General features: G+C 32.0%; 1 protein-coding gene across 1 annotated transcript in view; it reads left to right on the top strand.

The window, feature by feature from the left end:
* The first annotated feature begins 4,060 nt into the window (after positions 1 to 4,060).
* The window catches only part of LOC139526574 (scavenger receptor cysteine-rich type 1 protein M160-like), a 76,815-nt gene continuing 53,775 nt past the window's right edge, over positions 4,061 to 27,100 (top strand). The window contains exons 1-6 of the mRNA XM_071321732.1: positions 4,061 to 4,103; positions 6,139 to 6,259; positions 8,554 to 8,729; positions 12,751 to 12,871; positions 13,175 to 13,347; positions 21,269 to 21,389. Of these exons, the coding sequence (XP_071177833.1) occupies positions 4,061 to 4,103; positions 6,139 to 6,259; positions 8,554 to 8,729; positions 12,751 to 12,871; positions 13,175 to 13,347; positions 21,269 to 21,389 (755 nt within the window). The remainder of the gene's footprint in view (positions 4,104 to 6,138; positions 6,260 to 8,553; positions 8,730 to 12,750; positions 12,872 to 13,174; positions 13,348 to 21,268; positions 21,390 to 27,100) is intronic.

Below are 27,100 nucleotides of genomic sequence, written 5' to 3'. Positions count from 1 at the left end.
TTTTTTGAATCTTAAACCAACCTTTTTAATGATTAAATCCAAAATAAACGATACGCGTAATGACTGATTAGAATACCCACATTTGCACTTCATCATAACAATAAAACATATATATACCTAAAGACTTGTCAGCGATTATCTTTATTTAAACTAATTATTTTTTTGTTTCAGTTATATATCTGCAATAAAAAGTGTTATTTCATGGCTTAGATCTAGTTCATCAATTATAAGTTAATTATTAAACGGTGAGCTCGAAAGCCTAAACCGTTCAACAATTTTCGACTTCGTCTAACATGTCTAAATAATCATGCTAGTTAGGTCAAAGTATGGTAATATTTTTGTGCGGTTATGCTAACCTTATTAGGTATATAATTATTGAAACGTTTAATACACAAGTGTCCTAAATATCACTACGCAAAATTAACATGTTAACTCCACCCACTGACCGAGTGTTTGATCCTCACTCTTAATGTGTATGATCCGCCTACTAATCGTGTAACCTGTTGATCTATTGATTTTCCATGTAGTGCATAGTTCATGTGATTTTATGCCCATACTAAAGATGGAGTCTGGTAAAGGACGATTTTTCGATACAAGTGATGAAGAAATCGAACAAAAACGTTTGAACATGAATGCTGACAAAAAATTAGAAAGCAGAATATAGCAGCAGCCACTATTTTCAGGGAGTATTTAAAGGTAAAGAAAATGGATCCTGGATTTGAACATTATGACACCTTAAAACTAAATGAAGAGTTTTTATATGGATGTGCGTAAAACTGATGGAAATCTTTATAAAACAAGTTTACTGCAGGGCTTGAGATACTCACTGAATAGATATGTAAAAGCTCGACCGTACAATAAAAAAATGACATTGTGAATGATGAAAGTTTTAGCGCTACCAGAGACAATTTCAAAGCGACAATGGCAGAACTTGAACGCATGGGATTAGGAGACGTCGAGCATTATCCGTTTATTGAAGAAGCTGACAGAAGGAAAATGTATACCTCAATATATTTATCAAATACTCCATTTGCACTTCAAAATAAAGTTCAGTTCGATATTCGCCTGTATTTTTGTCGACGGGGAATGGAAAATATGCCACAAATGACAAAATCCACGTTTTCTGTAAAAAAAAAAGATCCGAAGACGGGGCTAAAATATATTGTTAAAACTTTAGATGAGTTGACAAAATCCATCGCAGCAGTGACAAAGCAAAAACTTCTGGAATAATGCCAGAAAATTCCGTTGCTGAATATTGTCCTCCTTTGAAAAGTATGTAAATAAATTAAATCCAGAGTGTGACAAACTATGGCAGAGACCAAAAGATCAGTTTTGGGAAGAGGACCCTTCATGGTATTATAACCTTCCTGTGGGCGAAAAAACGCTTGGCAATTTCATGTCATACCCAAGCAAGAAATGCATCTTTCTGAAATTTACACTAACCATTCTATCCGTTACCGGGGCTACTGTTTTAGCAAAACACTCATATTGCAATGCACAGATCATGGCCGTAACATAAGTCAAATATTCGTGCTTTACCAAGCCCAAGTTGTACAGTGCCTCCTAAAACTTTAGCAATTGGTCCCTCTTCTACATTTCCTCCTCTACCGAATATTACAACAGCCAGCACCACACTCATCAGTACAGAACGTAGTTTCGTTACTTATAACGTTGGACAAAAGACTCTGTGTACATCTGCTAAAGAATATAACGCGCCGCCGTTGCCATTTAGTGGACCTTTGCCATGCAATACGTTTAAGCCAAAACATTTAAGTACAACCCAACAAGGAAACAGCACACAGTCATTTAATGAATCATTGAAAGGTGTTAATTAGGTGTTTTTAGGGAGACGGATTTATAAAAGTTTTTCCAAACTTGTTTCCGAATCCCATATTTGAACTTTATGTAACATTATAATATATATCTTGTTATTTTTCATTAATAAATACTGTTTAAACTAACGATTTTACTGAAACCGCCGTAAACATAAATGGTACTACACGTTTTCCACAAGTTGTCAACAACTGTTCCGTAACTATTGTTTATAAAAAAGATTGATTTCATTTTTAGAAAAAGAACAGATCTGATAGTTTTAGAACAAATTATAAGTTTTCATGCCTTGACCCAACTAACATGATTTTTTTAATTTTCAACAACTGTTCTGTAGCCATTGTTTATATAAAAAAGAATGACTTCGCTTTTAGAAGAAGAACAGATCTGATAGTTTTAGAACATAGTTTTATTTACCGTTTGGTTAAATGTGATCGGGAGCATTTCACTTTATTTCATTCCATCTTATATTTTGTTTTCTTATTTATATTTTAAAGGGTTTTCTGGACGAAAAACATTTTTTATCATTCTGCAACGAAGTTGTCGGTGCCATATAGTTTTACCCTTGTCCGAAATTCCGAAATTCCGTAATTCCGTCATTCCGTCATTCTGTGACAAACATTATTGATTATTTGTTGAAAATCACAGTTATACGGATATTTTTCCAAATGCTTTCAGATACTGGGCTGAGGTTTAGTATGTGAGTTACTCATGATGAGTGTAATGTAATCACACGGACATCGTTCTCTATTTTGTCATTACTTTTATTTTCTTTGCGTACTGTAATGGAAACCCAAAATTAAAGAAAAAAAATTGCTATGTTTACAACTGCGTGATTACCTTAATGTAAACTTCTTATGACCATCCTTGCTATTTTTCCTTATTTTGTTTTCATATCTCATTTTACTGTTAACCAGTTCTTTGGTTATTTTCATTTACAAATTACAATTACAAGTCCTTCTGTTATTCTTATTGTCTGTCCATATTTTAGTTTTGTAGAGTTGTTTTGAATCTTAAACCAACCTTTTTAATGATTAAATCCAAAATAAACGATACGCGTAATGACTGATTAGAATACCCACATTTGCACTTCATCATAACAATAAAACATATATATACCTAAAGACTTGTCAGCGATTATCTTTATTTAAACTAATTATTTTTTTGTTTCAGTTATATATCTGCAATAAAAAGTGTTATTTCATGGCTTAGATCTAGTTCATCAATTATAAGTTAATTATTAAACGGTGAGCTCGAAAGCCTAAACCGTTCAACAATTTTCGACTTCGTCTAACATGTCTAAATAATCATGCTAGTTAGGTCAAAGTATGGTAATATTTTTGTGCGGTTATGCTAACCTTATTAGGTATATAATTATTGAAACGTTTAATACACAAGTGTCCTAAATATCACTACGCAAAATTAACATGTTAACTCCACCCACTGACCGAGTGTTTGATCCTCACTCTTAATGTGTATGATCCGCCTACTAATCGTGTAACCTGTTGATCTATTGATTTTCCATGTAGTGCATAGTTCATGTGATTTTATGCCCATACTAAAGATGGAGTCTGGTAAAGGACGATTTTTCGATACAAGTGATGAAGAAATCGAACAAAAACGTTTGAAAATGAATGCTGACAAAAAATTAGAAAGCAGAATATAGCAGCAGCCACTATTTTCAGGGAGTATTTAAAGGTAAAGAAAATGGATCCTGGATTTGAACATTATGACACCTTAAAACTAAATGAAGAGTTTTTATATGGATGTGCGTAAAACTGATGGAAATCTTTATAAAACAAGTTTACTGCAGGGCTTGAGATACTCACTGAATAGATATGTAAAAGCTCGACCGTACAATAAAAAAATGACATTGTGAATGATGAAAGTTTTAGCGCTACCAGAGACAATTTCAAAGCGACAATGGCAGAACTTGAACGCATGGGATTAGGAGACGTCGAGCATTATCCGTTTATTGAAGAAGCTGACAGAAGGAAAATGTATACCTCAATATATTTATCAAATACTCCATTTGCACTTCAAAATAAAGTTCAGTTCGATATTCGCCTGTATTTTTGTCGACGGGGAATGGAAAATATGCCACAAATGACAAAATCCACGTTTTCTGTAAAAAAAAAGATCCGAAGACGGGGCTAAAATATATTGTTAAAACTTTAGATGAGTTGACAAAATCCATCGCAGCAGTGACAAAGCAAAAACTTCTGGAATAATGCCAGAAAATTCCGTTGCTGAATATTGTCCTCCTTTGAAAAGTATGTAAATAAATTAAATCCAGAGTGTGACAAACTATGGCAGAGACCAAAAGATCAGTTTTGGGAAGAGGACCCTTCATGGTATTATAACCTTCCTGTGGGCGAAAAAACGCTTGGCAATTTCATGTCATACCCAAGCAAGAAATGCATCTTTCTGAAATTTACACTAACCATTCTATCCGTTACCGGGGCTACTGTTTTAGCAAAACACTCATATTGCAATGCACAGATCATGGCCGTAACATAAGTCAAATATTCGTGCTTTACCAAGCCCAAGTTGTACAGTGCCTCCTAAAACTTTAGCAATTGGTCCCTCTTCTACATTTCCTCCTCTACCGAATATTACAACAGCCAGCACCACACTCATCAGTACAGAACGTAGTTTCGTTACTTATAACGTTGGACAAAAGACTCTGTGTACATCTGCTAAAGAATATAACGCGCCGCCGTTGCCATTTAGTGGACCTTTGCCATGCAATACGTTTAAGCCAAAACATTTAAGTACAACCCAACAAGGAAACAGCACACAGTCATTTAATGAATCATTGAAAGGTGTTAATTAGGTGTTTTTAGGGAGACGGATTTATAAAAGTTTTTCCAAACTTGTTTCCGAATCCCATATTTGAACTTTATGTAACATTATAATATATATCTTGTTATTTTTCATTAATAAATACTGTTTAAACTAACGATTTTACTGAAACCGCCGTAAACATAAATGGTACTACACGTTTTCCACAAGTTGTCAACAACTGTTCCGTAACTATTGTTTATAAAAAAGATTGATTTCATTTTTAGAAAAAGAACAGATCTGATAGTTTTAGAACAAATTATAAGTTTTCATGCCTTGACCCAACTAACATGATTTTTTTAATTTTCAACAACTGTTCTGTAGCCATTGTTTATATAAAAAAGAATGACTTCGCTTTTAGAAGAAGAACAGATCTGATAGTTTTAGAACATAGTTTTATTTACCGTTTGGTTAAATGTGATCGGGAGCATTTCACTTTATTTCATTCCATCTTATATTTTGTTTTCTTATTTATATTTTAAAGGGTTTTCTGGACGAAAAACATTTTTTATTATTCTGCAACGAAGTTGTCGGTGCCATATAGTTTTACCCTTGTCCGAAATTCCGAAATTCCGTAATTCCGTCATTCCGTCATTCTGTGACAAACATTATTGATTATTTGTTGAAAATCACAGTTATACGGATATTTTTCCAAATGCTTTCAGATACTGGGCTGAGGTTTAGTATGTGAGTTACTCATGATGAGTTACAGATCAAGTTTAAGTTTCATTCCGCTCGGTTAATATTTGCTGTAATTTTGGGCTTCGGACGTTGATAAATTATTGATTATCACAGTTATATGGACCTTTTTTCTAAATGCTTTCAGATATTGGGCTGATTTTTGGTCTGTGAGCTAACCATGATGAGTTACAGATCAAGTTTAAGTTTCGCTCCGCTCCCCTAATTTTTGCCAAATTTAAGGGTTTACAACTTTAAAAATTGTTGAAATCACAGTTATATGAACATTTTTCTATACGCCGCCAGATTTTGAGCTGATTTTTATATGTGAGAACACCATCATGTTTGTGTCCAAATGTGTTTTTGAAATTGCAGACTTTTAAACACTTTGAGACGGGGCAATTCGTGTCGCTTTGACACATCTAGTTTTTAAAATCTGTAATTACTTTTAAGTTTGTATAATATAATGTATATACAGAGGTGTATAATAAATATATTTTATTTAAATTTCTCTAGATTGATAAAGCCTTTGATTGCGTCATGCATGTATAGATGTCAACCAGTGGAATTGTCCACAAGCGGACCGGTTAACAGGTTGAGCACATGAGTCAACATATTACAACGCGATATCTGATTGGCTACAGGCATATGTTTTGTAAGAAGGTTTCTTCTATTGGGACAATTTGATTGGGTTTTGTACGGCGAACATGGTTATTTAGCCGATGGCAAGGCAGCCAGTAGAATTTAAGTTTACAACTGCATAACCGTCAATTATTATTTCTTCAGGTGATTTAGAATTAGTTAATGGAATGCTTAAAATATTTTACAACGGAGTATGGGGCACAGTTTGCGATGACAGCTTTGATGATATTGATGCGCAAGTAGCTTGTAGACAACTTGGATACAAGTAAGTGTTATCATTAGATCGTCAGTCGATATGCATTGTAAATATTTGATAGATTGTTACAAAACCTTATTTTTACCACCCAATGGTACAAATTGTGGATTCATTTATTTTCGTGGGTATTTATTTTCGAGGATTGAGAAAAACTTGCATGTTCGTGGATATCGTGGATATGATATTTGAATACCTAGCCTATGTAATTTTGTAATTCGTTGAACTTTAAATTCGTGGGTCACCTGTACCATAGACAACCAACGAAATACGTATCCAACAAATAAAGATGAATCCATAGTATTTGTATATATATCTAAATGCATCGCTCTGCTCTCTTTCTATCATATCTAATACATATTTTAACTCAAAAGATATTCCAAGAAAAGACCCTATGACAACGACTGCCTTGTTGTAACTTGAATAAAGCAATTTATAAACCGGTTTAACAACATTATTGGTCCAAAACACAATTATCGTCCATTGGGTTGTACGAATATAGTCCCTAGTGTGAACAGTATATAACTTATACACTTTCCGAATTTATTTCTTGATACTTAATGCATGAACTATTGAGAAAGGGGATAAAATTACATGTTTGGGGCTGAATCTTTATGTTAAGTAGTGATTTGGTCAATCTAATCAAAATTAAATCTCCGCACTTGCTCCTCTTTGTTTATATGTCGTGCATGGGAGATCCCATAGCGCGACATATACACAACAAGGATCCGATCGGTAATAATAATAATCTTTTATTCGTAAGCAATACAGCTTATAGAATATAAATATTACAAATATTCAATTACATCAGTGAAATATATTTACATTTAAACAATTAGACAAAAAATCATATAAGTAGGTATACCCATAAGACTTAAGCCAAGTTGACATAGATATCATAATTAGTACGAAGACTGTTACCTTTTTTGACTGATGTAAAAGTTAATTTTATATGTCTGCTCCTGAAAGCAAAACTGAAATTTAGTTCTGTTCAAAATCGGACAACTCCAATTAAACCAGACATGTTCTAAAGTTAATTTTCGATTTGTTCTACTCAATGCTTCATCTGTTTGTTATCAGGGCCGCTATTTATTGATTGATAACATAGATTTTTGTCCTTTTATCTGACAACTAACAATCTGCGTGAAATATTGATTGGAATAGAGTAAAAAAATTGTTACCCCGATTTTGTTTTTTGTCCATGGATTTATGAGTTTTGAACAGCGGTATACTACTGTTGCCTTTATTTAAGATCTTCTTAAAAAATGTACCAATAAGACTGTTTAAAGACAATAACGTAAATTGCATATTAATAAAAAGATCATATTAATCAGAACAGGTAAATTTGATATGAAGTCCTGTTTCGTTATTAAATATAAAAGTCGAATAACACTTGTAAGTTTCACATCTTGGTTCTGAGTATTTGTCTTATCGTTGGTTTGCGTTTTTCTGCCATGACGTTGTCAGTTGATTTTCGAATTATGGAAGTATATGGTATCTTTGTTTTCTCCTTCTTTAAGGTGAACAACCGCGTAATTTAATTTGAAGAGGGGCAAGAAGAGTGTTTACATTTCATCTATATTCAAAATTTTTGAAGAAAACAATAGTATTGCAAGAGAAAAGAACACACGTATAAGGAATAATTCGATTAACATAATGAACAAAATTCTCAGTAAAAATATCACTGAACAAGATATAAACAACCCATAGCACTCCCTATAATTTAGTTACTACAATAATAACTTACCAAGTTAATTGTAATTTTCCTACACCGTAACACTTGATTTTTCTCTTGCCTCATGTATTTACAATAACATTTCATATCTAACGGAAGAGTAACCATTAACGTTTATATCAAGATCTATGAATTTCATTTCACCGTGAAGTTGAGTCAAATGGCACGGTTATACCTAGTCTAAAAAAGAAAAAAAGAGTATGTCATTTTATTATGTGATCGATAAAATGGGACACAGAAAGATAATATATTAACAATTCAGAGAAACAGAACATACGACCGAATTAAGAATAATTCGATACTTATAAACTCCCCACACTAAAATGTAAATGTTTAAAAGACTTTTTTTTACATTCAAACTAGTTCTAGAACATATACGAATCACAAAATAAATATTCAGAGTATGTGTCAGTCATTTTTGATAAGAAAAAAAATGATACTTTGTTTTTGTCAATTGCTTTTTCTATATATACAAGTTATGTCGTTCAGTGTTTGTCATTTACAACTATTGAAGGAGAATCCACAATTCTACGTTTTTATATCGAAATCAACCTATCTGTTATTATTGTAGCAATGGTATCTTCATAGGAGTCAAAGATACATATCCCAAAGGAACAATATGGCTTGACGATGTGGATTGCAGTGGAGCGGAGAAAAAACTGTCCCATTGCACTCATGCAGGATGGGGTGTTGAAAATTGTTTCCGTGGAGAAAATGTAAAGATTAAATGCAATAATGCTAGTGAAGGTACCAATTTAGTGAATTATTTAGCTAAAGTTTAATTGTAGAAATTAACATACCCATCTTTTATATAAAAAATGATTCTCCACTTTATAGCAAAAAGTAAAATCACAAAAATACTGAACTCCGAGGAGAATTAAAAACGGATATATCCTAATCAAAGGGCAATATCAAAAGCTCAAACACATCAAACGAATGAATAATAACTGTCGTATTCCTGACTTAGTACAGACATTTTCTTATGTAGAAAATGGTGTATTTAACCTGGTTTAATAGCTAGCTTAACGTCTCACTTGTATAACAATCGCATTAAATTCCTTTATATTGATTTAACAGACATAATAGGTAAAAATGTCAAAAATAGGGGCACAACAATCAACATTCTGTTACAATCTTGATCACTAAAAACCAAAAAACAAACAAATATGAAACAAAGAAGCACACACTGGCATATAAACTAAAAATATTAGCATAAATTAAAGATTAGAATACAAAAATTTACCATAGTACAATAACACAATGACGGGATGTATAAGTACAGATCTAGAGCCACGTCACATATGTATCAAATGATGTCGTCACCTTGGGAATTGGTCCAATATCTGTTAGTTTTAAACATTTATAGTGAGTCTAATTGTCATAAATATTTTTTTTCATATATATCTGAAACATAAATACATAAACATTTACCAAAAAAAAAAGGCTTAAGTGCAAATGATAAATTTAACAGGGGAGGTTGTGACGTTGCTAACGTAAAGTATTATTTTTGCGACGCCATACTGTGACATATCTCATATCTAATATTAATTGATACTTTTACTAGTTAATATTTTAAAAGCAGTTTACTTAATGTGATTAACCAGTAATTATTTTTGAATTTTATAAAGAAATGCTCATTTTATTTTTTATAATATAAATGTACAGTTGTCTGATATGTTTTAAAGTGTCTCATAAGTCTATTCTAAGGCTGGATATTTGATCTCTGTTTGTATTATGAATTGTTGTATATATATATATTGTCTGATCAAATATGTGACACTATGATAAAATAATTATTTATTTATTATTATCGGGAAAAGATGCATTGTTTTTCACATTTACTCATTTCCGAAGAATTATTGAACATATTTAGAGCATACTTATGTAAGCAAATTTGCATAATGTTTTACATAAATCCGTTAGTGTTAGGTTGTTGAAATACAACATGATCATTCTTAATTTACTCTATTACCTAGACGTTTACCATAGCTAAGAACAAACAACTTGCATAAAACTGTTTGGTAATTTCAAAGATATTCCTTTTTTAATCACAGTAGTACACAACGTTATACATATCAGCTGTATATTGTGCTTGCATCATTACTCGTTTTTGCTGTATTAAATCGTCCAGTATCATCATTAATCTATCATTTAAAAAAAAACTGCTAATACACTAAACTTCAGACTAGTCTAGTTTGGATTCTCACTGATGTGAGATTTCAGATAAAAATAAGTTTTGACATTGACAAGTCACAGTCTCAAACATGACAAGGACACTATTTTCTTTCTTTTGATCAAGTCTCATTTCAAATTATCCAACACATTCATTTTGCAATCATTTTGCAAATACTTTTAAATAATGAGATCACAGCCGAGAGGTATATCAATTGTATACAACATATGGTAAAACATTTAAATAAATTCCGGATCTATTTCACGAGACAACAACATTTCTTTCACGGATTTGGCTATACTTTTTGGACCTTTTGGATTATAGCTCTTCATCTTTTATATAAGATTTGGATTTCAAATATTTTGGCCACGAGCATCACTGGAGAGACATGTATTGTCGAAATGCGCATCTGGTGCAAGAAAATTGGTACCGTTAATTTTATTACTACCACTGGGTCGATGCCTCTGCTGGTGGACTATAAGTCCCCGAGGGTATGACCAGCCCATGGCCAGTAGCCAGTACTTCGGTACTGGCATGACAATACGGATGTTTTGTGTTATTAAAATTTACTGTTACAAAATGATAGAAATTATTATAAATTAAGGAATGTATCTCCCTCGTGCAAAGCTCTGATTCCTTTCACGGATTTGGCTATACTTTTTGGACCTTTTGGATTATAGCTCTTCATCTTTTATATAAGCTTTGGATTTCAAATAGTTTGGCCACGAGCATCACTGAAGAGACATGTATTGTCGAAATGCGCATCTGGTGCAAGAAAATTGGTACCGTTAATTTTATTATTTGCAATTATCCTTCTTTTTGCACCATTACTTCAACTTTTGGGTGTATAGAAAAGCCACTTGACGCAGCAGTCAAACACACCACAAATCATTTAAACGAGAATTATCTTCAGTGCACCTTTATTTCCTCTCCATAATTTATTGTTTATTAGTTCGTCAGACATGACAATTACAAAAAAAGGTTAACAATTATGCCAAACTCCATGGTTAACTCAAAAAGTGGTAGTCCATAAAAACTGACAAAATCAAACGTGAGACTTTATAAACAAATGGAAAGAATGGAAAACTACTGCCATATTTTTGCCTTAATACAGGCATTTGCAAATGATGGTTTAAACTTGGTTTTACAGCTCGAAAAAAGCTCCAATTTGTATGATAGTTCCTTATTGTTCCGTTATATTGACAAATTGGATAAACATTCCAGACAGACATAATTGGGTATTATGAGAATAAATGAAATTATCGTTATTTTACGAAATTTTCCTTAAATCTTACTGCATTGTACTGACTGACAATTTTCTTTCTCAGCGGAGTCGAATGATATGAAAAATTATCTCTAGAAACTAAGGACGCACGCCCCCGTTGACAATGAAATTAACAGCGTCGTCAAAGGTAAAATACTGATAAACAAATTATCATTGGTCATATCAACTAGATTGCTTTTCTCATTTGTGCATTTTTCTTTTGATCTTTTTTGTGTTAATTTTTCATATCATGCTTCTCGGTAGAGATAGAAAATTATCGCTAGAAACTAAGGAGTCACGTGGTGTTGCTAATAAAATCAACATGAAATTGACAACGTCGTCATAAGTAAAATAGTGATAAACAGGTTATCATTGGTCATCTCAACTAGATTGCTTAAAAAAAAAATATAAAACTGTTAAAATGTAGACTTTCCGCTATTTATTGGAAAGTAGAATACTATGTATAAAGGTTGAGATGGAACACGAATGAGGCTACATTCATTTTTTACAAACAAAAAAAAACCATCTGCAAAGTGACATTGTATGGCATATTTGATAGATTTTTCATATTTACACTTAAACTCGGGCGTCTTTTATGAATAAATCAATTCAAATCATCTAACTTAATCGACTGAAGAAGACACTTAAGTGTTTAAAAAGTATACAACATCTTTAATCAGTACCTGAAATCTGAGATAAAACTTTGCCATTACCGGACCGACTTCTTTCTCGACTGTAGTGCGGTAAACAATTAAATGAAATTATAACGAAATTAATTCTTATCTCTTATTTAAGTGTTCCCATTTTTATTGCAAATTCGAAGCAGGTTTTCGAGAAATCGTAGGCTTTATGTAATCTCTATGAAAATCGACGGTACATGCAATTCTTGACAAGCCTTAATGTTTTTTTGTGATTTGGTACTATCTGTTAAAAAACAAAGTTCAATCCGCCAGTTTCTGCATATGAAAATGCCTGTACCAAGTCAGGAATATGACAGTCGTGATCCATTTGTTTGATTTGTTCGATTTGTTTGAGTTTTTGACTTTGCCATTTGATTAGGGACTTTTCTTTTTCAATTTTCCGTGTTCAGTATTTTTGTGATTTGACATTTTAAATTTATTGATAGATTGTCCTGAGTGGTTGCGACGATTATAATGACATTTGGTATTAAGCAATGTATATTATATTAGGTATAATAAAGAAAGAATATCTTTAGAATGTTTTAGCTTTTGGATAGCTCATTGATTTATTACCAGCATCTTTGAATCAAATACTTAACACGAATAATTGTTCTTATCAACTTCTAAATGAATATGAATGATTTTGTTTAGGTGACTTACGACATTCATCTGATAAACTAGAGATATTGCACAACAATGAATGGGGCACAGTTTGTAGCAGCAACTTTAATAAAATCGAGGCTGAGGTTGCTTGCATGCAACTTGGTTACAGGTGATTACACAGTAGTTGTATGTTTTTTTTTCATTTTTTATACGTTGTTATAATAGATAAATTAATGTATAAATGGTATTTTCCCGAATATGTACTATTTCCCTGTTGAAAAAAATACTACGTTCCTAAGAAGATGCTTTAGGCATCTTTTGATTGTCATATTGATTGCACTATGTTTTATATAAATATTAAGCTAAATGAATATGTTACGTTATTTAAATAATTTCATCTCATAATGAAATATATACATGCTATTATTAAGTAATTAAGGAGCACATAAATACTGATTTCTTTTTTTGTTAGAAATGGAAGTGTTCTAGAAAATACAATTGCGACTGGCACATCAAAAATATGGCTGAACATATTGGCATGCGATGGAAACGAAAGTAAATTAATGGATTGTCCACATTCTGATTGGGATACAGACACTTGCAGCCATGGAAATGTTGTTGGAATTCGCTGTTCTGAAGGGCAAGGTATGTAATGTCTTTATATTAATGTTTTATATCAACATGAATGACAAAGTTAATCAAATATTAAATTTGAATTTAAATTTGGATCAACATATCAGTATTGCCCTTTAAGGCTAAACAAGTTAACTTGTACGCTTATAAGTAATATCAAGTCATTCCGACTTCAGCTAAAAAAGTATGCTGAAGTTAACGTAGAGTAGATAATATTTAATATAGCATTATCACCATATATGTTCGTTGACAACGTATGTAAATCCTGCTATGTACTCTTATCCAGTCATGCGTTTTCAAAGAAGCCATATCATGTAGCAAGTGTCCAAGCAAGTAACATGCCAAAATCGATGGACAAAATGTTGCAGGTGAAGTCTGCAACAAACATGAACTATCCATAGAAAGTTGATAAACAGAAAACGCTTAACCAATTAACAACCAAACAATTATTAAATGTAGTTTATGTAAGTTACGGACATGCTATGTGAGTCGTGCTTAATTGGGAAACAAAATAGTGTCCTTTTATCATATAGGAATCTTGGTGATTTTTTATAAAGTCCGAAACAAATTTGACCGCAATCATCTATTTGAAAAAATGAAAGATAATTTTTTTTTAAATTACACCGTTGCAAGCCGTCATGATTTTCAATGATACATATGTACTTTATGGGAAATTGAGGTCCATATGTTTTGTTTGTGTTGTAAAGTGGGTGTGTTGCAACTCTATATGTAATAAAACCATATCTGTATTAAATTAATTTGTATAACAAATAGCGTCGATATTGTCAGTTCTATCTGTAATAAAACGCTATATGAAATCAGTCAAATACATATAATAAGTTATATAGACGTCATCTACCGCTAGGGGAAAATAAAGGAAGACAATAGACCAGCCCTAATTCTTGACCATAATATTTCTCGCGTAACAGATAATTGACAAAGCATCATTTACGAAAGCGAATTGTTGAAGGAGAATTCATAGATGGTTAGTATGCTATATATATAAGGAACGTTTTGTTGCAAATTGTAAAAAAAAGTTACTTTGGATTCGTTATTATTCGTTGGATACCAATTTACATGGATTTCGTGGGTACAGGTGAATCACAAAATAAATCAACAAATAGCAAATTTCCTTTATGCTTGTGTATAGACTTCGTCAAAACCATGAAATTTAATATCCACTAACATGCAAATTTTCCTTCATCCAGGAAAATTGGTACCCACAAAAAAAATAAAAAAATCGGTGTTCCTGTTGTTCCCTTGTTTTCTTCTTCTTATAGGTTTTGTGTTTCCCTTGGTATTGGTTTGTAACCGGATTTGTTTTTTCGCAATCTATTTATGACTTTAAAACACCGGTGTACTACTGTTGCCTTTATTAACAGTTAAAATCAGGAAAATATTTACAATTTATTAAAAAATATCACCTGCTTAATATCAAGTCAATATCGTTATAACATTTGTGTAGTAGTTTAATTTGAAAGCCGAATACGGCAATTTTAAATTTGATATGCATGCACGTTACATGTAATAATTTTTACACATAGTAATGAGACTATACAAATAACATTGTTTTAAATGGTAAATATGACTTCTTTGGTAATCATCATTTCATTACATTAACAGTGTAGAAGCTTTCCCATATGAATGACTGATCCCCAGGCAACATACGGGAAAATACTTAAGTAAAATTTAAACCAATCACATGTATGTTTCAGTACAAATTGGAATGCAGTAGGAACCAGAATCTTAGAATTTTAATTCAAATCGATACTAATTAAAATTCCGTACAAATCATAAATCCAATTACTACTGATACATTGTGATACATACTGGAATATGCAGATTTGTACTAGCATGATTCTTGATTGTACTTACATTCTATTAGCATAAAGGATATTACTATAATCAATACCTCGTATAATTTTGATTCTTCTGGAACAACTTTTTTGTTTATTAATTTTGCTTAATATGTACTTGATAAGAATTAAATTCGCCAATCAAGCCACTTTCAATACTTCATTATTATAACTAACAAAATATTAAAAAAAATATATCAATGTTCGTGAAGTACTTTAATTAGTAATACCATTTGCAGAGTTCTGGGGTAGAGTTTTGCTTAAAATAACAAGATTGTCTTCTAAATATAAGTTTTGAGACAAGTTTGAAATCACTTTGTTTTTTGGTAAACATGTTAAATTATGTATTGAGAGACATCATTAACATCTGAATTATTCTAATAAACGTGAAATAAAAACAAGAAGGTCCTTCTACTTTATCAAAATTGAAGTGTTTAAGGGACCATTGCTCAAATAATTAGATTTCTTTTAAAACAAAACAAAAACATTTCTTTCATTGTATAATTTAAAAAATCAACTAGTTCAATCTAGCATCCTTGTAGTTCGAATCTTAACATCCTAAATTGTATATATTGGAATTCGGATTAGTAAAGAAGAATTCTTGTTATTCTTAATTCCAATTGTGTATATCAATAAAATGTTTTTCTTCAGTATAAATTCTTAATTTATATATCTGGGCTTTGGCTTTTAATGTCTATATACATTTCATTCAACTATGAGGCAAAACAAAATCATTGAATATAATGAACAAAGACAAAACATGAGGATATTCAAGCACTGGAAATATTTTTTTCGGATCATCAAATTCCTTTGTATGAAGTTATTCCGTTCTAAGTTACATATTATTGCGACATGTTGTTGTCGAATAAATTATCTATTCTTCTGCAAAAAAAGTATTGAACACCTAAATAAATCATTAATAAGAAATAAGAAGATGTGGAATGAGTGTCAATCAGACATCTCTCCATCCAAGTAACAATGTGTAACAAATAAACAATTATAGGTCAAAGTACGGTCTTCAACACGGAGCTTTGGCTCACACCGAACAGCAAGCTATGAAAGGCCCAAAAATGACTGGTGTAAAACAGTTCAAACAGTAAAACCAACGGTCTCATCTACTTATGAATCACGTCAACAAAACGACAACAACTGAACAACAGGTGTTTGACTTTGGACAGGCGCAAATAAATTCAGCGGTTTAGCCTTTTTAACAGGCGCCAACTACACCATAACCTGAAGTAGTAGTGTAACTTTACAACAAAGAAAAAAACTTTTAATATCAATTAAAATGGCTTATTCCAACCTACACTGAACGAATACATTTGATCTATGACACAATATTGATACAATATTTAAAAAGGGGGGAGATGTAAAACAATATCAGAAAGACAAAAATAATCTTGGACAAAATGACGTTAAATAAAATAACATACATAGGTAAATATAATAATTTTGTTGTAAGGAGTACAGGGAGTACGTGAATATCTTTTACAAAAAAAATAATTTTGTTGTTAATAGTATGAGAACAGAATTTTAAATTTATCATCATAATAAATACTTATCATAGGTGGTACATATTAAAAATAGTGAGAATAGTAATATTAAGAATTTAAAACCAATTCTTCAGAGAACAATTGAAGGTCTTTCCATCTCGATAATAAGAATGAAATTTAAAAAAACGATGTTAGAAAACGTCACTCCGTGTTGATGTAATGTGGTAAATCATACTGATATGAAAAAAATATAAGATGAGTAGGTGTATGCAGAAGACTTAATTGTTTTATAATGAACCAGAAAGAATTTTTAGCAAAGGTTAAAATCTAGAACGTCAAATTGACCTTTGACCTTGACCTCAAATTTGAGGTCATAGGTCAGTGATCTCAAATCAAAAGACCCCAGGTCAATCACTTGTATGGTTGTGGAGAAATACAGATTTCAAATACAAAAGGGGTGAAAACTCCTATAAGGGTTAACCAAAACTCTTCGACTTAAATAGGTTGTAGTTGCGCCTTTTTGTAAACAGTTATTTGGCAAACACATCATATCATTTGCTGTCACAGTTTCTTTGGAATAACGATAACAAGCAAAATTCAAAATTTAGTACATGACCTTGACATTTGACATTGACCTCAATTTCCCTCAAATGGACCAAGGACTTCATATCAAGAGACTGTAGGCCTCTACGACTTATAACGTATGAATTTATCCAACAAATCGCCTATCTTAAATTTTCAAAGGGAAATAGCTCCCATAAGATGTAAATAAACCAAATAATTCTTAAGAGTCGACGAACAATTTGGTGAAAACAGTTTGCTAGAATCTTTTACGGTTTTAGAGATATAGAAATAACAAGAAAAAGGGGACGCTGGGAGATAACTCCTATACGAAAAAGTGTTCGGTCACACATGGTGAGTTTTGAAACCCCCATTAATGTACAACATCATTGGCCAAAAATCCATTCGATAAGTGGTAAGACAAAAAAGCATCTCAGACGGCAGAAGAAGAAAAAACAAGAAAAAGAAAAAAGGTCTTTCCACGAAAAGTGGAAAGACCTAATAAGTAAACACTGAATAACAAATATGCATTACAAATTGTATTTACAGGTCAAATTAATACGAAAATACGACATGAGAGTACTCGCAGATTTTGAAAGCTTGTTAAAAGCCAAAAACATTTTGTACTAAAAAATCATGCACCAGACCCTAAAATCAAATTAAACACATCCCAGAGATTTATTGTTTTAACGCCATGAACAGTCAAAGAAGACATGACTTGTGAAATGCAAGTTTGGCTTCAAAACAATTATTTCAGTTTATCGAGTTCTTTAGCTTTAGCTGATTCCGCCAAAAAAGGAAAATTTTCAGGTTGTTGAATACATAATTTATCCTTAATTTTCTGTTTGTTTATCATCTACTTCAGAATAGCTTCGATAAGTACTTCCTTGATCGATATAATTTACATTTTGAGGAACTTAAGTATATCCATATAATAAATTATCACTTATCGGGTAGGGTATTATATATATGACATTTTACCGCTACCACGTATTGGTAGTACCAATATACTAAGGTTTGCTATCACAGATACTTGCTAACATACGTCAGTTTTATGATTTTTATGCCTGCTTACGATTGTAGGGTTGGGGAGGGGGCATATTCTGATATTTTGTTTGTGTGCACTCGTCCGTTCAACCGTTGGTTATATCGTTGGTCTCGTATAAGGTGAAAATCTTCGTTATTGTAGTTCACTATGCAGTTTAATTCACAACACTTGAATCTAAATGCAAATGCTCCTTTTATTGTGAACTATGTAATTTACTTCCAAAATTATTGTGTTGACCCATATTCAAAATTCACGAGATATAAACATGTTATTATGTAAATTTGGTACATTCTCGGATTAAGATATTTGATTGAAGTAGTTGAATATGCACTTGTGGTCACATCAACATGCAACTTAGTAAAAATGTTCATTATGAGACTAATTTTATAAACTATATATATTATGTGGTATGGGCTTTGCTCATTGTTGAAGGCCGTACGGTGACCTATAGTTGTTAATTTCTGTGTCATTTGGTCTCTTGTGGAGAGTTGTCTCACTGGCAATCATACCACATCTTCTTTTTTATATGTATAACAAATTTCGATTTTGTTAAGTTTTTCATTGTTCACTGAACATGGAAAAAAGACAATTCGATTTGTGCTTACATTGTGCTTTTTTCCAACGACAAAAACATTCGGAATGGTCAACATGCTTTTTTTTTATAAAGAATGAAGCGGGGTTTAATATGCTTGATTACAGTAGTGTCCCCAATCTAACCTGAAACATTTTTGTCACGGCATCTAAACGATGATTTATTTCTAAAACAATATTCAAAAACGTATCTTCTGTATACATGACAAAAACATTACTGTGTATTTATAGATGAAAGCAAACAGAAATTTTGGTAATCACGAACTCAAACATGTCACCAGATGTTCCGGAAGAGTTGAGATTTCTAGGCCATGTATTGTATTGTCGCGAGTCTTCTCCATCTCAAAGCCAATGAATACTATATAGACTAAGAAACATATATGCCGATAAGAAATCATGGCCTGCTCTCATTGTCATTTGTCAATATTGAATGAATATATAATTCCAATATGGAATCATAAATTGACATACAATTTAAAAAAATAAATTTATTGGATAAAAGTGTACTAAGGTCAGGTTGAGTTGACCACAATTTCACGGTTAACTACTGTTACAAAATCCCAAAAAACTGTAAACTTAGAGGTTCAAATACATTGATTTCTTTAATCAGTGAACCATGTACAGGGTGGATACCTCAAAATTGAATTTATTTATCAATTTGATAGCATGATGACCATGAATGCTATGTTTAACGTTGATTTGAAACACTACCGTAGCAAAAAACTTGATCTAGATACTTTACACAAGGACGTATCAATGGTGAAAAGAAAAGACCTACAGACGGACGAATGGACCAAAAAAAACACAATACTCTCTACAGTCAATGTGGTGCATAAAAGTAACAAAACTTAAAGTATATGCCAACAATTGTTTGTGACAGCAAAATGCAATGGGAATGCACCAGCTCGTATTCGCGTTCATATGTAAATTTCTGTATTTAGTTGTCCACCTATTAAATAACAACTTTTTTCATGGGTATATATTGCACTTAAATTGTTTCATTTACAATTAGAAGGAACAATTTTACTGAGTTAGTTTTACAATGTTTGTAAATAATTAGACACGAATTGGTGATGTCGATTTCTAAGGATACATTATGCATGTTATGTGTTCGATCACCTGCAAATGTTCTCTTGCTAACAGAATCCACCAAATGGTTGATATTGTCCATGTTTTATTTCAAATACTTCATTCTATGAACTTACTGTATTGTTCTGAAGGAAAATTGATTGTTCTATGAAAGTGTACATTTTGTTTTATAAATTTTGTACGTGATTATAAATCATCCATAATCCGAGAACATCATGCCACTTTAAGACAATTTTGGATAACTTAATACAATAGAAATTTTATAGAATGTTTTATTACAAATTTAAATGTACTGCATATTAATAAGAACATCATCTCAGTATTAGATTCTTAATGTACAATTTTGAACGAAAATAACGAATGGCTTCGTAATGTCCATAATGTTTGTCTTTAACAGACATGTAAATGGTCGGTGTAAAAGTGTTCTGTTAGTATTTGCGGTATGTGACCTCGTGCCCCGGTATGTGTTTTAGCCTAGATATTGTTTATTACGCTTTACCTAATGAGTATTACATATGATGACATGCTAATTACACAGTGCTTTTTTTGGACAGATAACATTTACTACATTGACGCTACATGTAATAAGTATTCGATTCATAACATAAAGTGTATTACTACAAGTTGAGTTGCAACAACATTCGAAATATGTAAGCAGGGTTTATCCCAATCCAGTTCATCTGGAGATCGATTTCAAAGGATGTCAACCGATCTTAGACATGTCGTTAAACATCATTTACACACACTTTCCTCTTAGTCTGCTATGAAGGCTTAATAAAGGCAACAGTAGTATACTGCTGTTCGAAAGTCAAAAATCAATTGACAGAGAAAACCGTACTTAAACAGCATATTACCATAATTTATATAAGGTTATGCCCGTCTGACACAGATAATATGCCTTTGACTGTATTTAAAAGCTAAAATTATAAGGTAAAGTTTCTAGACATGGAATATATCTAATTCTAAACAGATTGTTTATGGATTTATTGTAAGGTGTTTATGTCAATATGTCAAATACGAGCGGTCAGAATTATACATTTCATATATAAAAACATTAGAAATGCTAATATATTTTAGGAAGTATTAGTGCATCTTAACAAATCCGTATAATGTTAATTTAGTTGCAATATCTGTTAATATATGGAAGACATATTTTACAGCAATATATTTCAAATATTTTAAAGTGTTTAATCGTAATCTGTTCCATTATGAGATGACATGATATAAAATATTTTGTTAATTGATGAATTATCTGTAATATCTTGATAATTATTATTATTTTTTTTTATTCAAAGGCGATATACGTCTTAATTCAAGCAGACTTGAGATATATTACAACGGAACATGGGGAACAGTTTCTAGTCCTAACTTTGACGACATAGATGCCACTGTTGCTTGTAGGCAACTTGGTTACAAGTAAGTAAAATGGATCAGTTAAATATTATGTTGCTGCAATTAGCACTGCAATATTGTAGCAACTTAGATTTTCTGGTAGAGTATATTGAAGCAAGATAAGCCTAGGATGAGCTACTGTATCAATATGAGTCCGAAGTTCCTATTGCGGTTAACATGTTTATGTTTGGTCCGACACTTAGTAATTAGTGTTAACAACTTTGACGGATTCCAAAATGATCTATTATCATCTTTAAAGAGATAGGGATAATGTGAAGTCCACATGAACCACTAATCGCATATTTAATGGAAAATAATATGACAAAAACTCGTCGTTAATCAATTATTTTGTGAATGGATTTAATTAATTTTAATTCATTAATATTTCCGATGTTAATTTCTATTTTTCAACTATGTAAGCTCTATCAGGTGTTTTTTGTTGGCAGTATTTCAAGTAGTGCATTCATGTAGTTTTGTGTAATTTTGTTTATTTGTCCTCAACTGTATGGTCGCAATGAAACTGCTCTACCGTAATTTGAATCTATAAGAGCAAAGACATTTACGATTTGGAAATCTTCATTGTAACGAAGACTTTAAGTAAATCAATATCTTAACGTTACTCATTATTTGGTTTGTACCATTCAAAAAATAACCGCCATTGTAGAATGTCACCATCGAAATTGGTAGATTGAGTTTATGGAGCTTATTGTACTTGCTAGAACTTAAAGAAAATGAGCGATAATTTGACGGCAATGTGTGTTGTGCTGTTAATTGTTTAAGATAAATTACGTGCATTTGATGGTCCGTTTGGTTTTGTTGGACGTTCTGTCTTTTCAACTCTTTACACTACATTTGAACACACTATTTATTTAATAGTCGTTCGGTAAATCTGAATGCAAATTCATTTGCGGCAACTCATTCAAAGCATTTTTCTCATAATAAAGGTAAATATGCTAGATATACTTACTGGAGGCGGGATGAGATGATTTACGCTGCAAATTTTCTCCTTGATAATATTTATGTACGTCTCGGCAATATTGATTATCGACATGTTGTACGTATTCCTAATGGCAGCGATTGCGTCCCTTAAATAGCAGACTTGTTCTTGTACCGTTATGAGTTATAGTTTATGACCAAATTTAGTAAAGACTTTTCTAAATTGCATTTAATTGATAAATTCAACAACACTAACCGTAATCGTAATGATATTTTTCGTGAAATGATCAAGAATTTTCTAAATATACTGCCGAAACTTACTAAAAGGAACTTACTTTAAAATAAATCAAATATAAACAGTAATAGTAGTCCTTTCCTAGATCTAGCTATTTCACGTTTGCACGGGGAAATCAACACAAAAACTTAGGACAGAGGTATGATTGTTAGTTCCTTATTGTTAATTTTCCTTATTTGGCCAGTGAAGTTCCTTTGGCACTATATTACAGTGTATTTATATCATAACAGATTTTGCTATGCCCATGTCTATTGTAACGTTATGGATTTCAATGAACGAAATATATGTGTTGCTGCTTTATAACCATACTTACTTGAAACGGGGAAGTACATCATCCTTTTTACGCAGTCATTTTCACGAGCTCTTAAATTTTGAAACGATCCGGGTATACTTATAGATCCTTCAAATAAACTTTTACTAAGTTACCAATTTCATTTGATCTTTGAATATTGTTTTTTATTGGTATTAATATTGATTCTGTTATCAATAATTGAAATCCAACTAAATTCTATTTTTTATTTACATGAACATTCATGGCTCTACTTGTGCCGGTTTCGTAATGATTCCCTACAGCAGTCCTCTCTTATCTTTTGTTACAGCTACCTCAATAATAGGGTAACAGCGTTCAAGTTTCAGGGCTGTTATAAGTATATTTAATAACCGAGCAAAATACCGTGGACCTTTAGCACAAATGAAAATGGATTCTGCATTAGAGAACTATTATTAGAATTAGTTGATTCGTAAACGATAATCAATGGGCGATGTCAGTTCCAATTTGATTATCGTTTTCGAAACCGCTTTTTCTTATAAATTCTATTGCTTAGCCAATTTCTGGTAAAACATCTGTCTACTTTACAACAAATCAGCGGAATTTCATAAAAATAATTTCACTCTTTGTCTCTTTATTCTTGAATAGGTTAAAATGATAATATCCGTACGGTTCGAAAATCTATTTAGGCATCCGACAATTGCACAAAAGTTAGATATATTTTGAAAATTGTTTTGAATATATAAGCTTACATTAAAGTATCGATAATAGATGTTCATTATGCAAAATAAAAAGAAAGCAGGTTTCAAATCACGTATGGAAATTTATATGGGACCCCGAGAAATTTTAAATTGAAAACGGCTCGAATTAAGATTTCTGTGGTTAATCGTGGAATATTAGAATATTAAGTTATTGTATACACGGTGGGTATGGTTGTCCTGTGAGAGAACGTTCTGTGCTGGTGATTCGGTCCTGACGGGTGCTGGTGATCAATGAAAAAAGGTAAATTTTTGACGTTTTCACTCATAAAAAATGGAAGAAAACAGTTGAGATTTTTCAATTTTGTTTCTTATGGAGTTCATATATATTTCCATTAAAAAGTTTACCCTCTAAACTGTTTCAGTAAGCGTAACACAAAAATGCTCATTTTCAGAAAATTTAGAACTGAAAAAATAAAACAAAAATGCTCATAGAGTCCGCTTTCTATACCGCAATCCACACGACAAAACTATTTTGTGAAAAAACCTTGCACTTTTAGCATTTTCTCAATTTATTCATGTCCTGATACTGTGCTGGTGGGTTCTGTCATTGTGCTGGTGGGTCCTGATACGGTGCTGGTGATTTTGGATAAGAAGTTGGTCATATTTGAAACAAATGTTACAAAATCAATAAAATTGGGCAGATAATTGTTGTCAATAGGATCTATGACTCCTATTTTAGCTCTTGTGCATCCATTTGGCTGTTTAATATGTGTTTTCAAATGATCGTAACTTGTATTACATAATTACATAAAAGGGCAACATCTTTCGTCCAATATAAGATAACAATATATAGTATCTAAAATAAGAATAGTTTTATTAAGATATTAAATGCCCCTTACATTGATGCTTCAACAATGATCAAAGCCCATGCCGCATAGACATGTTTGTTAGCGCTCCGCATACCCCTCCTCACTTCCACCCAACCAACCCTCCTCATTTCCTCCTTCATTGTTATAGTGTAACTATCACATAAAATAATAACACAAAGACACACATTATTGAACAACGAATGCTCGCAGGTACTGAAAGCTAGTTCAAAGCCGCATTTTCAACTAATAGATAATCCATGTTCTCATATACAAAAATCCCAATCGTGTCGATTAAAAAAGTCTCAAAACTAAGTTCACATTTTAATGTTTGATGAAGCAGAACTTTAAAAGTGTGCAGTGATTCTTGTGCTCACAACAGTTATTGTCATAATTATATTTACATAAGACTTATAAAGGAATTAAGAAGGTACCAAGAAATATTTTACAGTTCAATTTAATGATCATGAATGGAAGAAAATGGTACGGAAGTTTACATAATTTAGGACAAAAAGAAATGGATTTGGCGAAAGACTTAAACGCTTCTTTGCATTATATAGTACAGCTCTTCTATAAAAGCATGCAAATAAAAACTTTGATTGACTTGCTTGCTATGTTTGCTTGGATGTTTTCAAACAATAGGTAAGCGGAGTTTCAATACATACTGGGATTTGATTGGACAAATACAAACTGACAGGAATTGAAGTTAATATTTATTGTCCAAACAAATTCTAGTATATAGTAAACAGACTACTTACCTGTCGTTTACAAACATCCAAACATTCATAGCAAGCAATTTGATCAATAGTTTGCTTTGCATATATTTATAGAAGAGCTGTAAATTCAAAAAAAAAAATTTGTTGTCGTAATTGGTTAAATCCTCAACAAAATCTCAATAACTTTGTTGGAACGAATAAAGGTTTTAAATCAAATTTTCGTGGACTTTTTAGCTTCCACTCTGACGAGGCATGTTAGCTGTCCGTATGCTGTTGCACCTGACGCACGGAAACTTTCACATTTCCATCTTCTTTTCTGAAATATTTTACCCAGCTCATACTTGACATGATTGTTATCCTAGTAAAAGATGTAGCCAATGAATTGAACACAAGTTATCCGTATACATACATTAATAGATAAACAAAAGGCTGCAACTGGTATTTTTGTATTTAAAATGATTCGTTGTAACGAGAATATTTGTGATGAATGGAAACTGTGGGGTCAAAATCTTAAATTGCTTATAAATGTTGCTGGACCCAGTTTCGTTATCTGATCTGAATTTTCTGAAATGTGCAAGGTAGATAGACATCAGCCTTTTAACTTTTTTTACTCGATAAGTTTTGCCCTAATTGCTTGAACTTTTGCAATATTAAAGCCGATTTCAATGAGTGTGTAGACAAAGGGAATATCTTTGGTTATCTTGCTTGCTGAACAGAAAAGTCATTGTTAGGTTATGTAAACTACCCTACTTTAAGAGTAGACTAATCCGACAAATGACACATCTTTCTGTCTGTAGGACCAGGCTACTTCGAAAGGAGGGTAGTATACCTTACCTAACAATGACTTCACGGTTTAGCTAACAAGCAAGCTAATCAAAGATTTTACCTTTGCCTACATACTCAATGGAATCGGCTGTAACTAAAAACTCGAATACATTTTAACAGACAGTGGTCATGTTTGTTGATGAATATTGTTTTTCCTAGATTCACTCTTGAAAAATCATTTGGTAACATATGGTCAAGTAATTTCAGAAAAGATCTTTTTGTATTTGCGGACACCAAGACAATACATAAACCTCACACGACCCCTCGACACAGGTGAGCTTATATACCATCTTATAGCGATTCGGGTTGATAACCAGTTGAAATTAAGCCAGTTTTTTGTGTGTGTAGATTTGTATTGTTTTATAAAAAAGAAGATGTGGTATGATTGCAAACGAGACAACTATCCACAAAAGACCATTATGACACAGACATTAACAACTATAGGTCACCGTACGGCCTTCAACAATGAGCAAAGCCCATACCGCATAGTCAGCTATAAAAGGCCCCGATAAGACACTGTAAAACAATTCAAACGAGAAAACTAACGGCCTTATTTATGTAAAAAAAAAATCTATATTTTTGCTCTCCATTTTTATGCAAAACCTTTTACATTTTTATTTTATGGGTTATTGTTGAAGGTCGTACGATGACGTATGGTTGTTAACACATACTTCCTTTGGTTTCTTATGGAAATTTGTCCATTGACAACAAACATACACATCATCTACTTTATATAAGTATTGTAAAAATTACAACGTATTTTGGTGATCTTGCAAAATGATCGTAATCCCGAAAATCGTAAACATATTTTCTTATCTTAAAAGGGGGCAAGAAGGGTTCCATTAACAGGCCAATAAATAAGATTACAGTTAATTTAAAAAAAAATTAAAAAAATAGGGATATTTTTTCTCTCATAATAACAGTAAACAGATTCACAACAATGTCAATTTCAAGAAAGCAGACAACAGTTAATTAGTCAATAACAGTACAGCATCAATGATCTTGAATATATGCCACTTTTAACTAAAATATAAAGGCACAGAACCAGGACATAGGAGCACAGAACCAGGACCGTTTTTCTTATCACCAGCACAGCGTCAGGACAATTCCGTTTAACGAACTTGCACG

The sequence above is a fragment of the Mytilus edulis genome, chromosome 6, assembly GCF_963676685.1.
Source record: "Mytilus edulis chromosome 6, xbMytEdul2.2, whole genome shotgun sequence".
NCBI lineage: Eukaryota > Metazoa > Mollusca > Bivalvia > Mytilida > Mytilidae > Mytilus > Mytilus edulis.
This window is presented reverse-complemented; position numbering and strand designations above follow the sequence as displayed.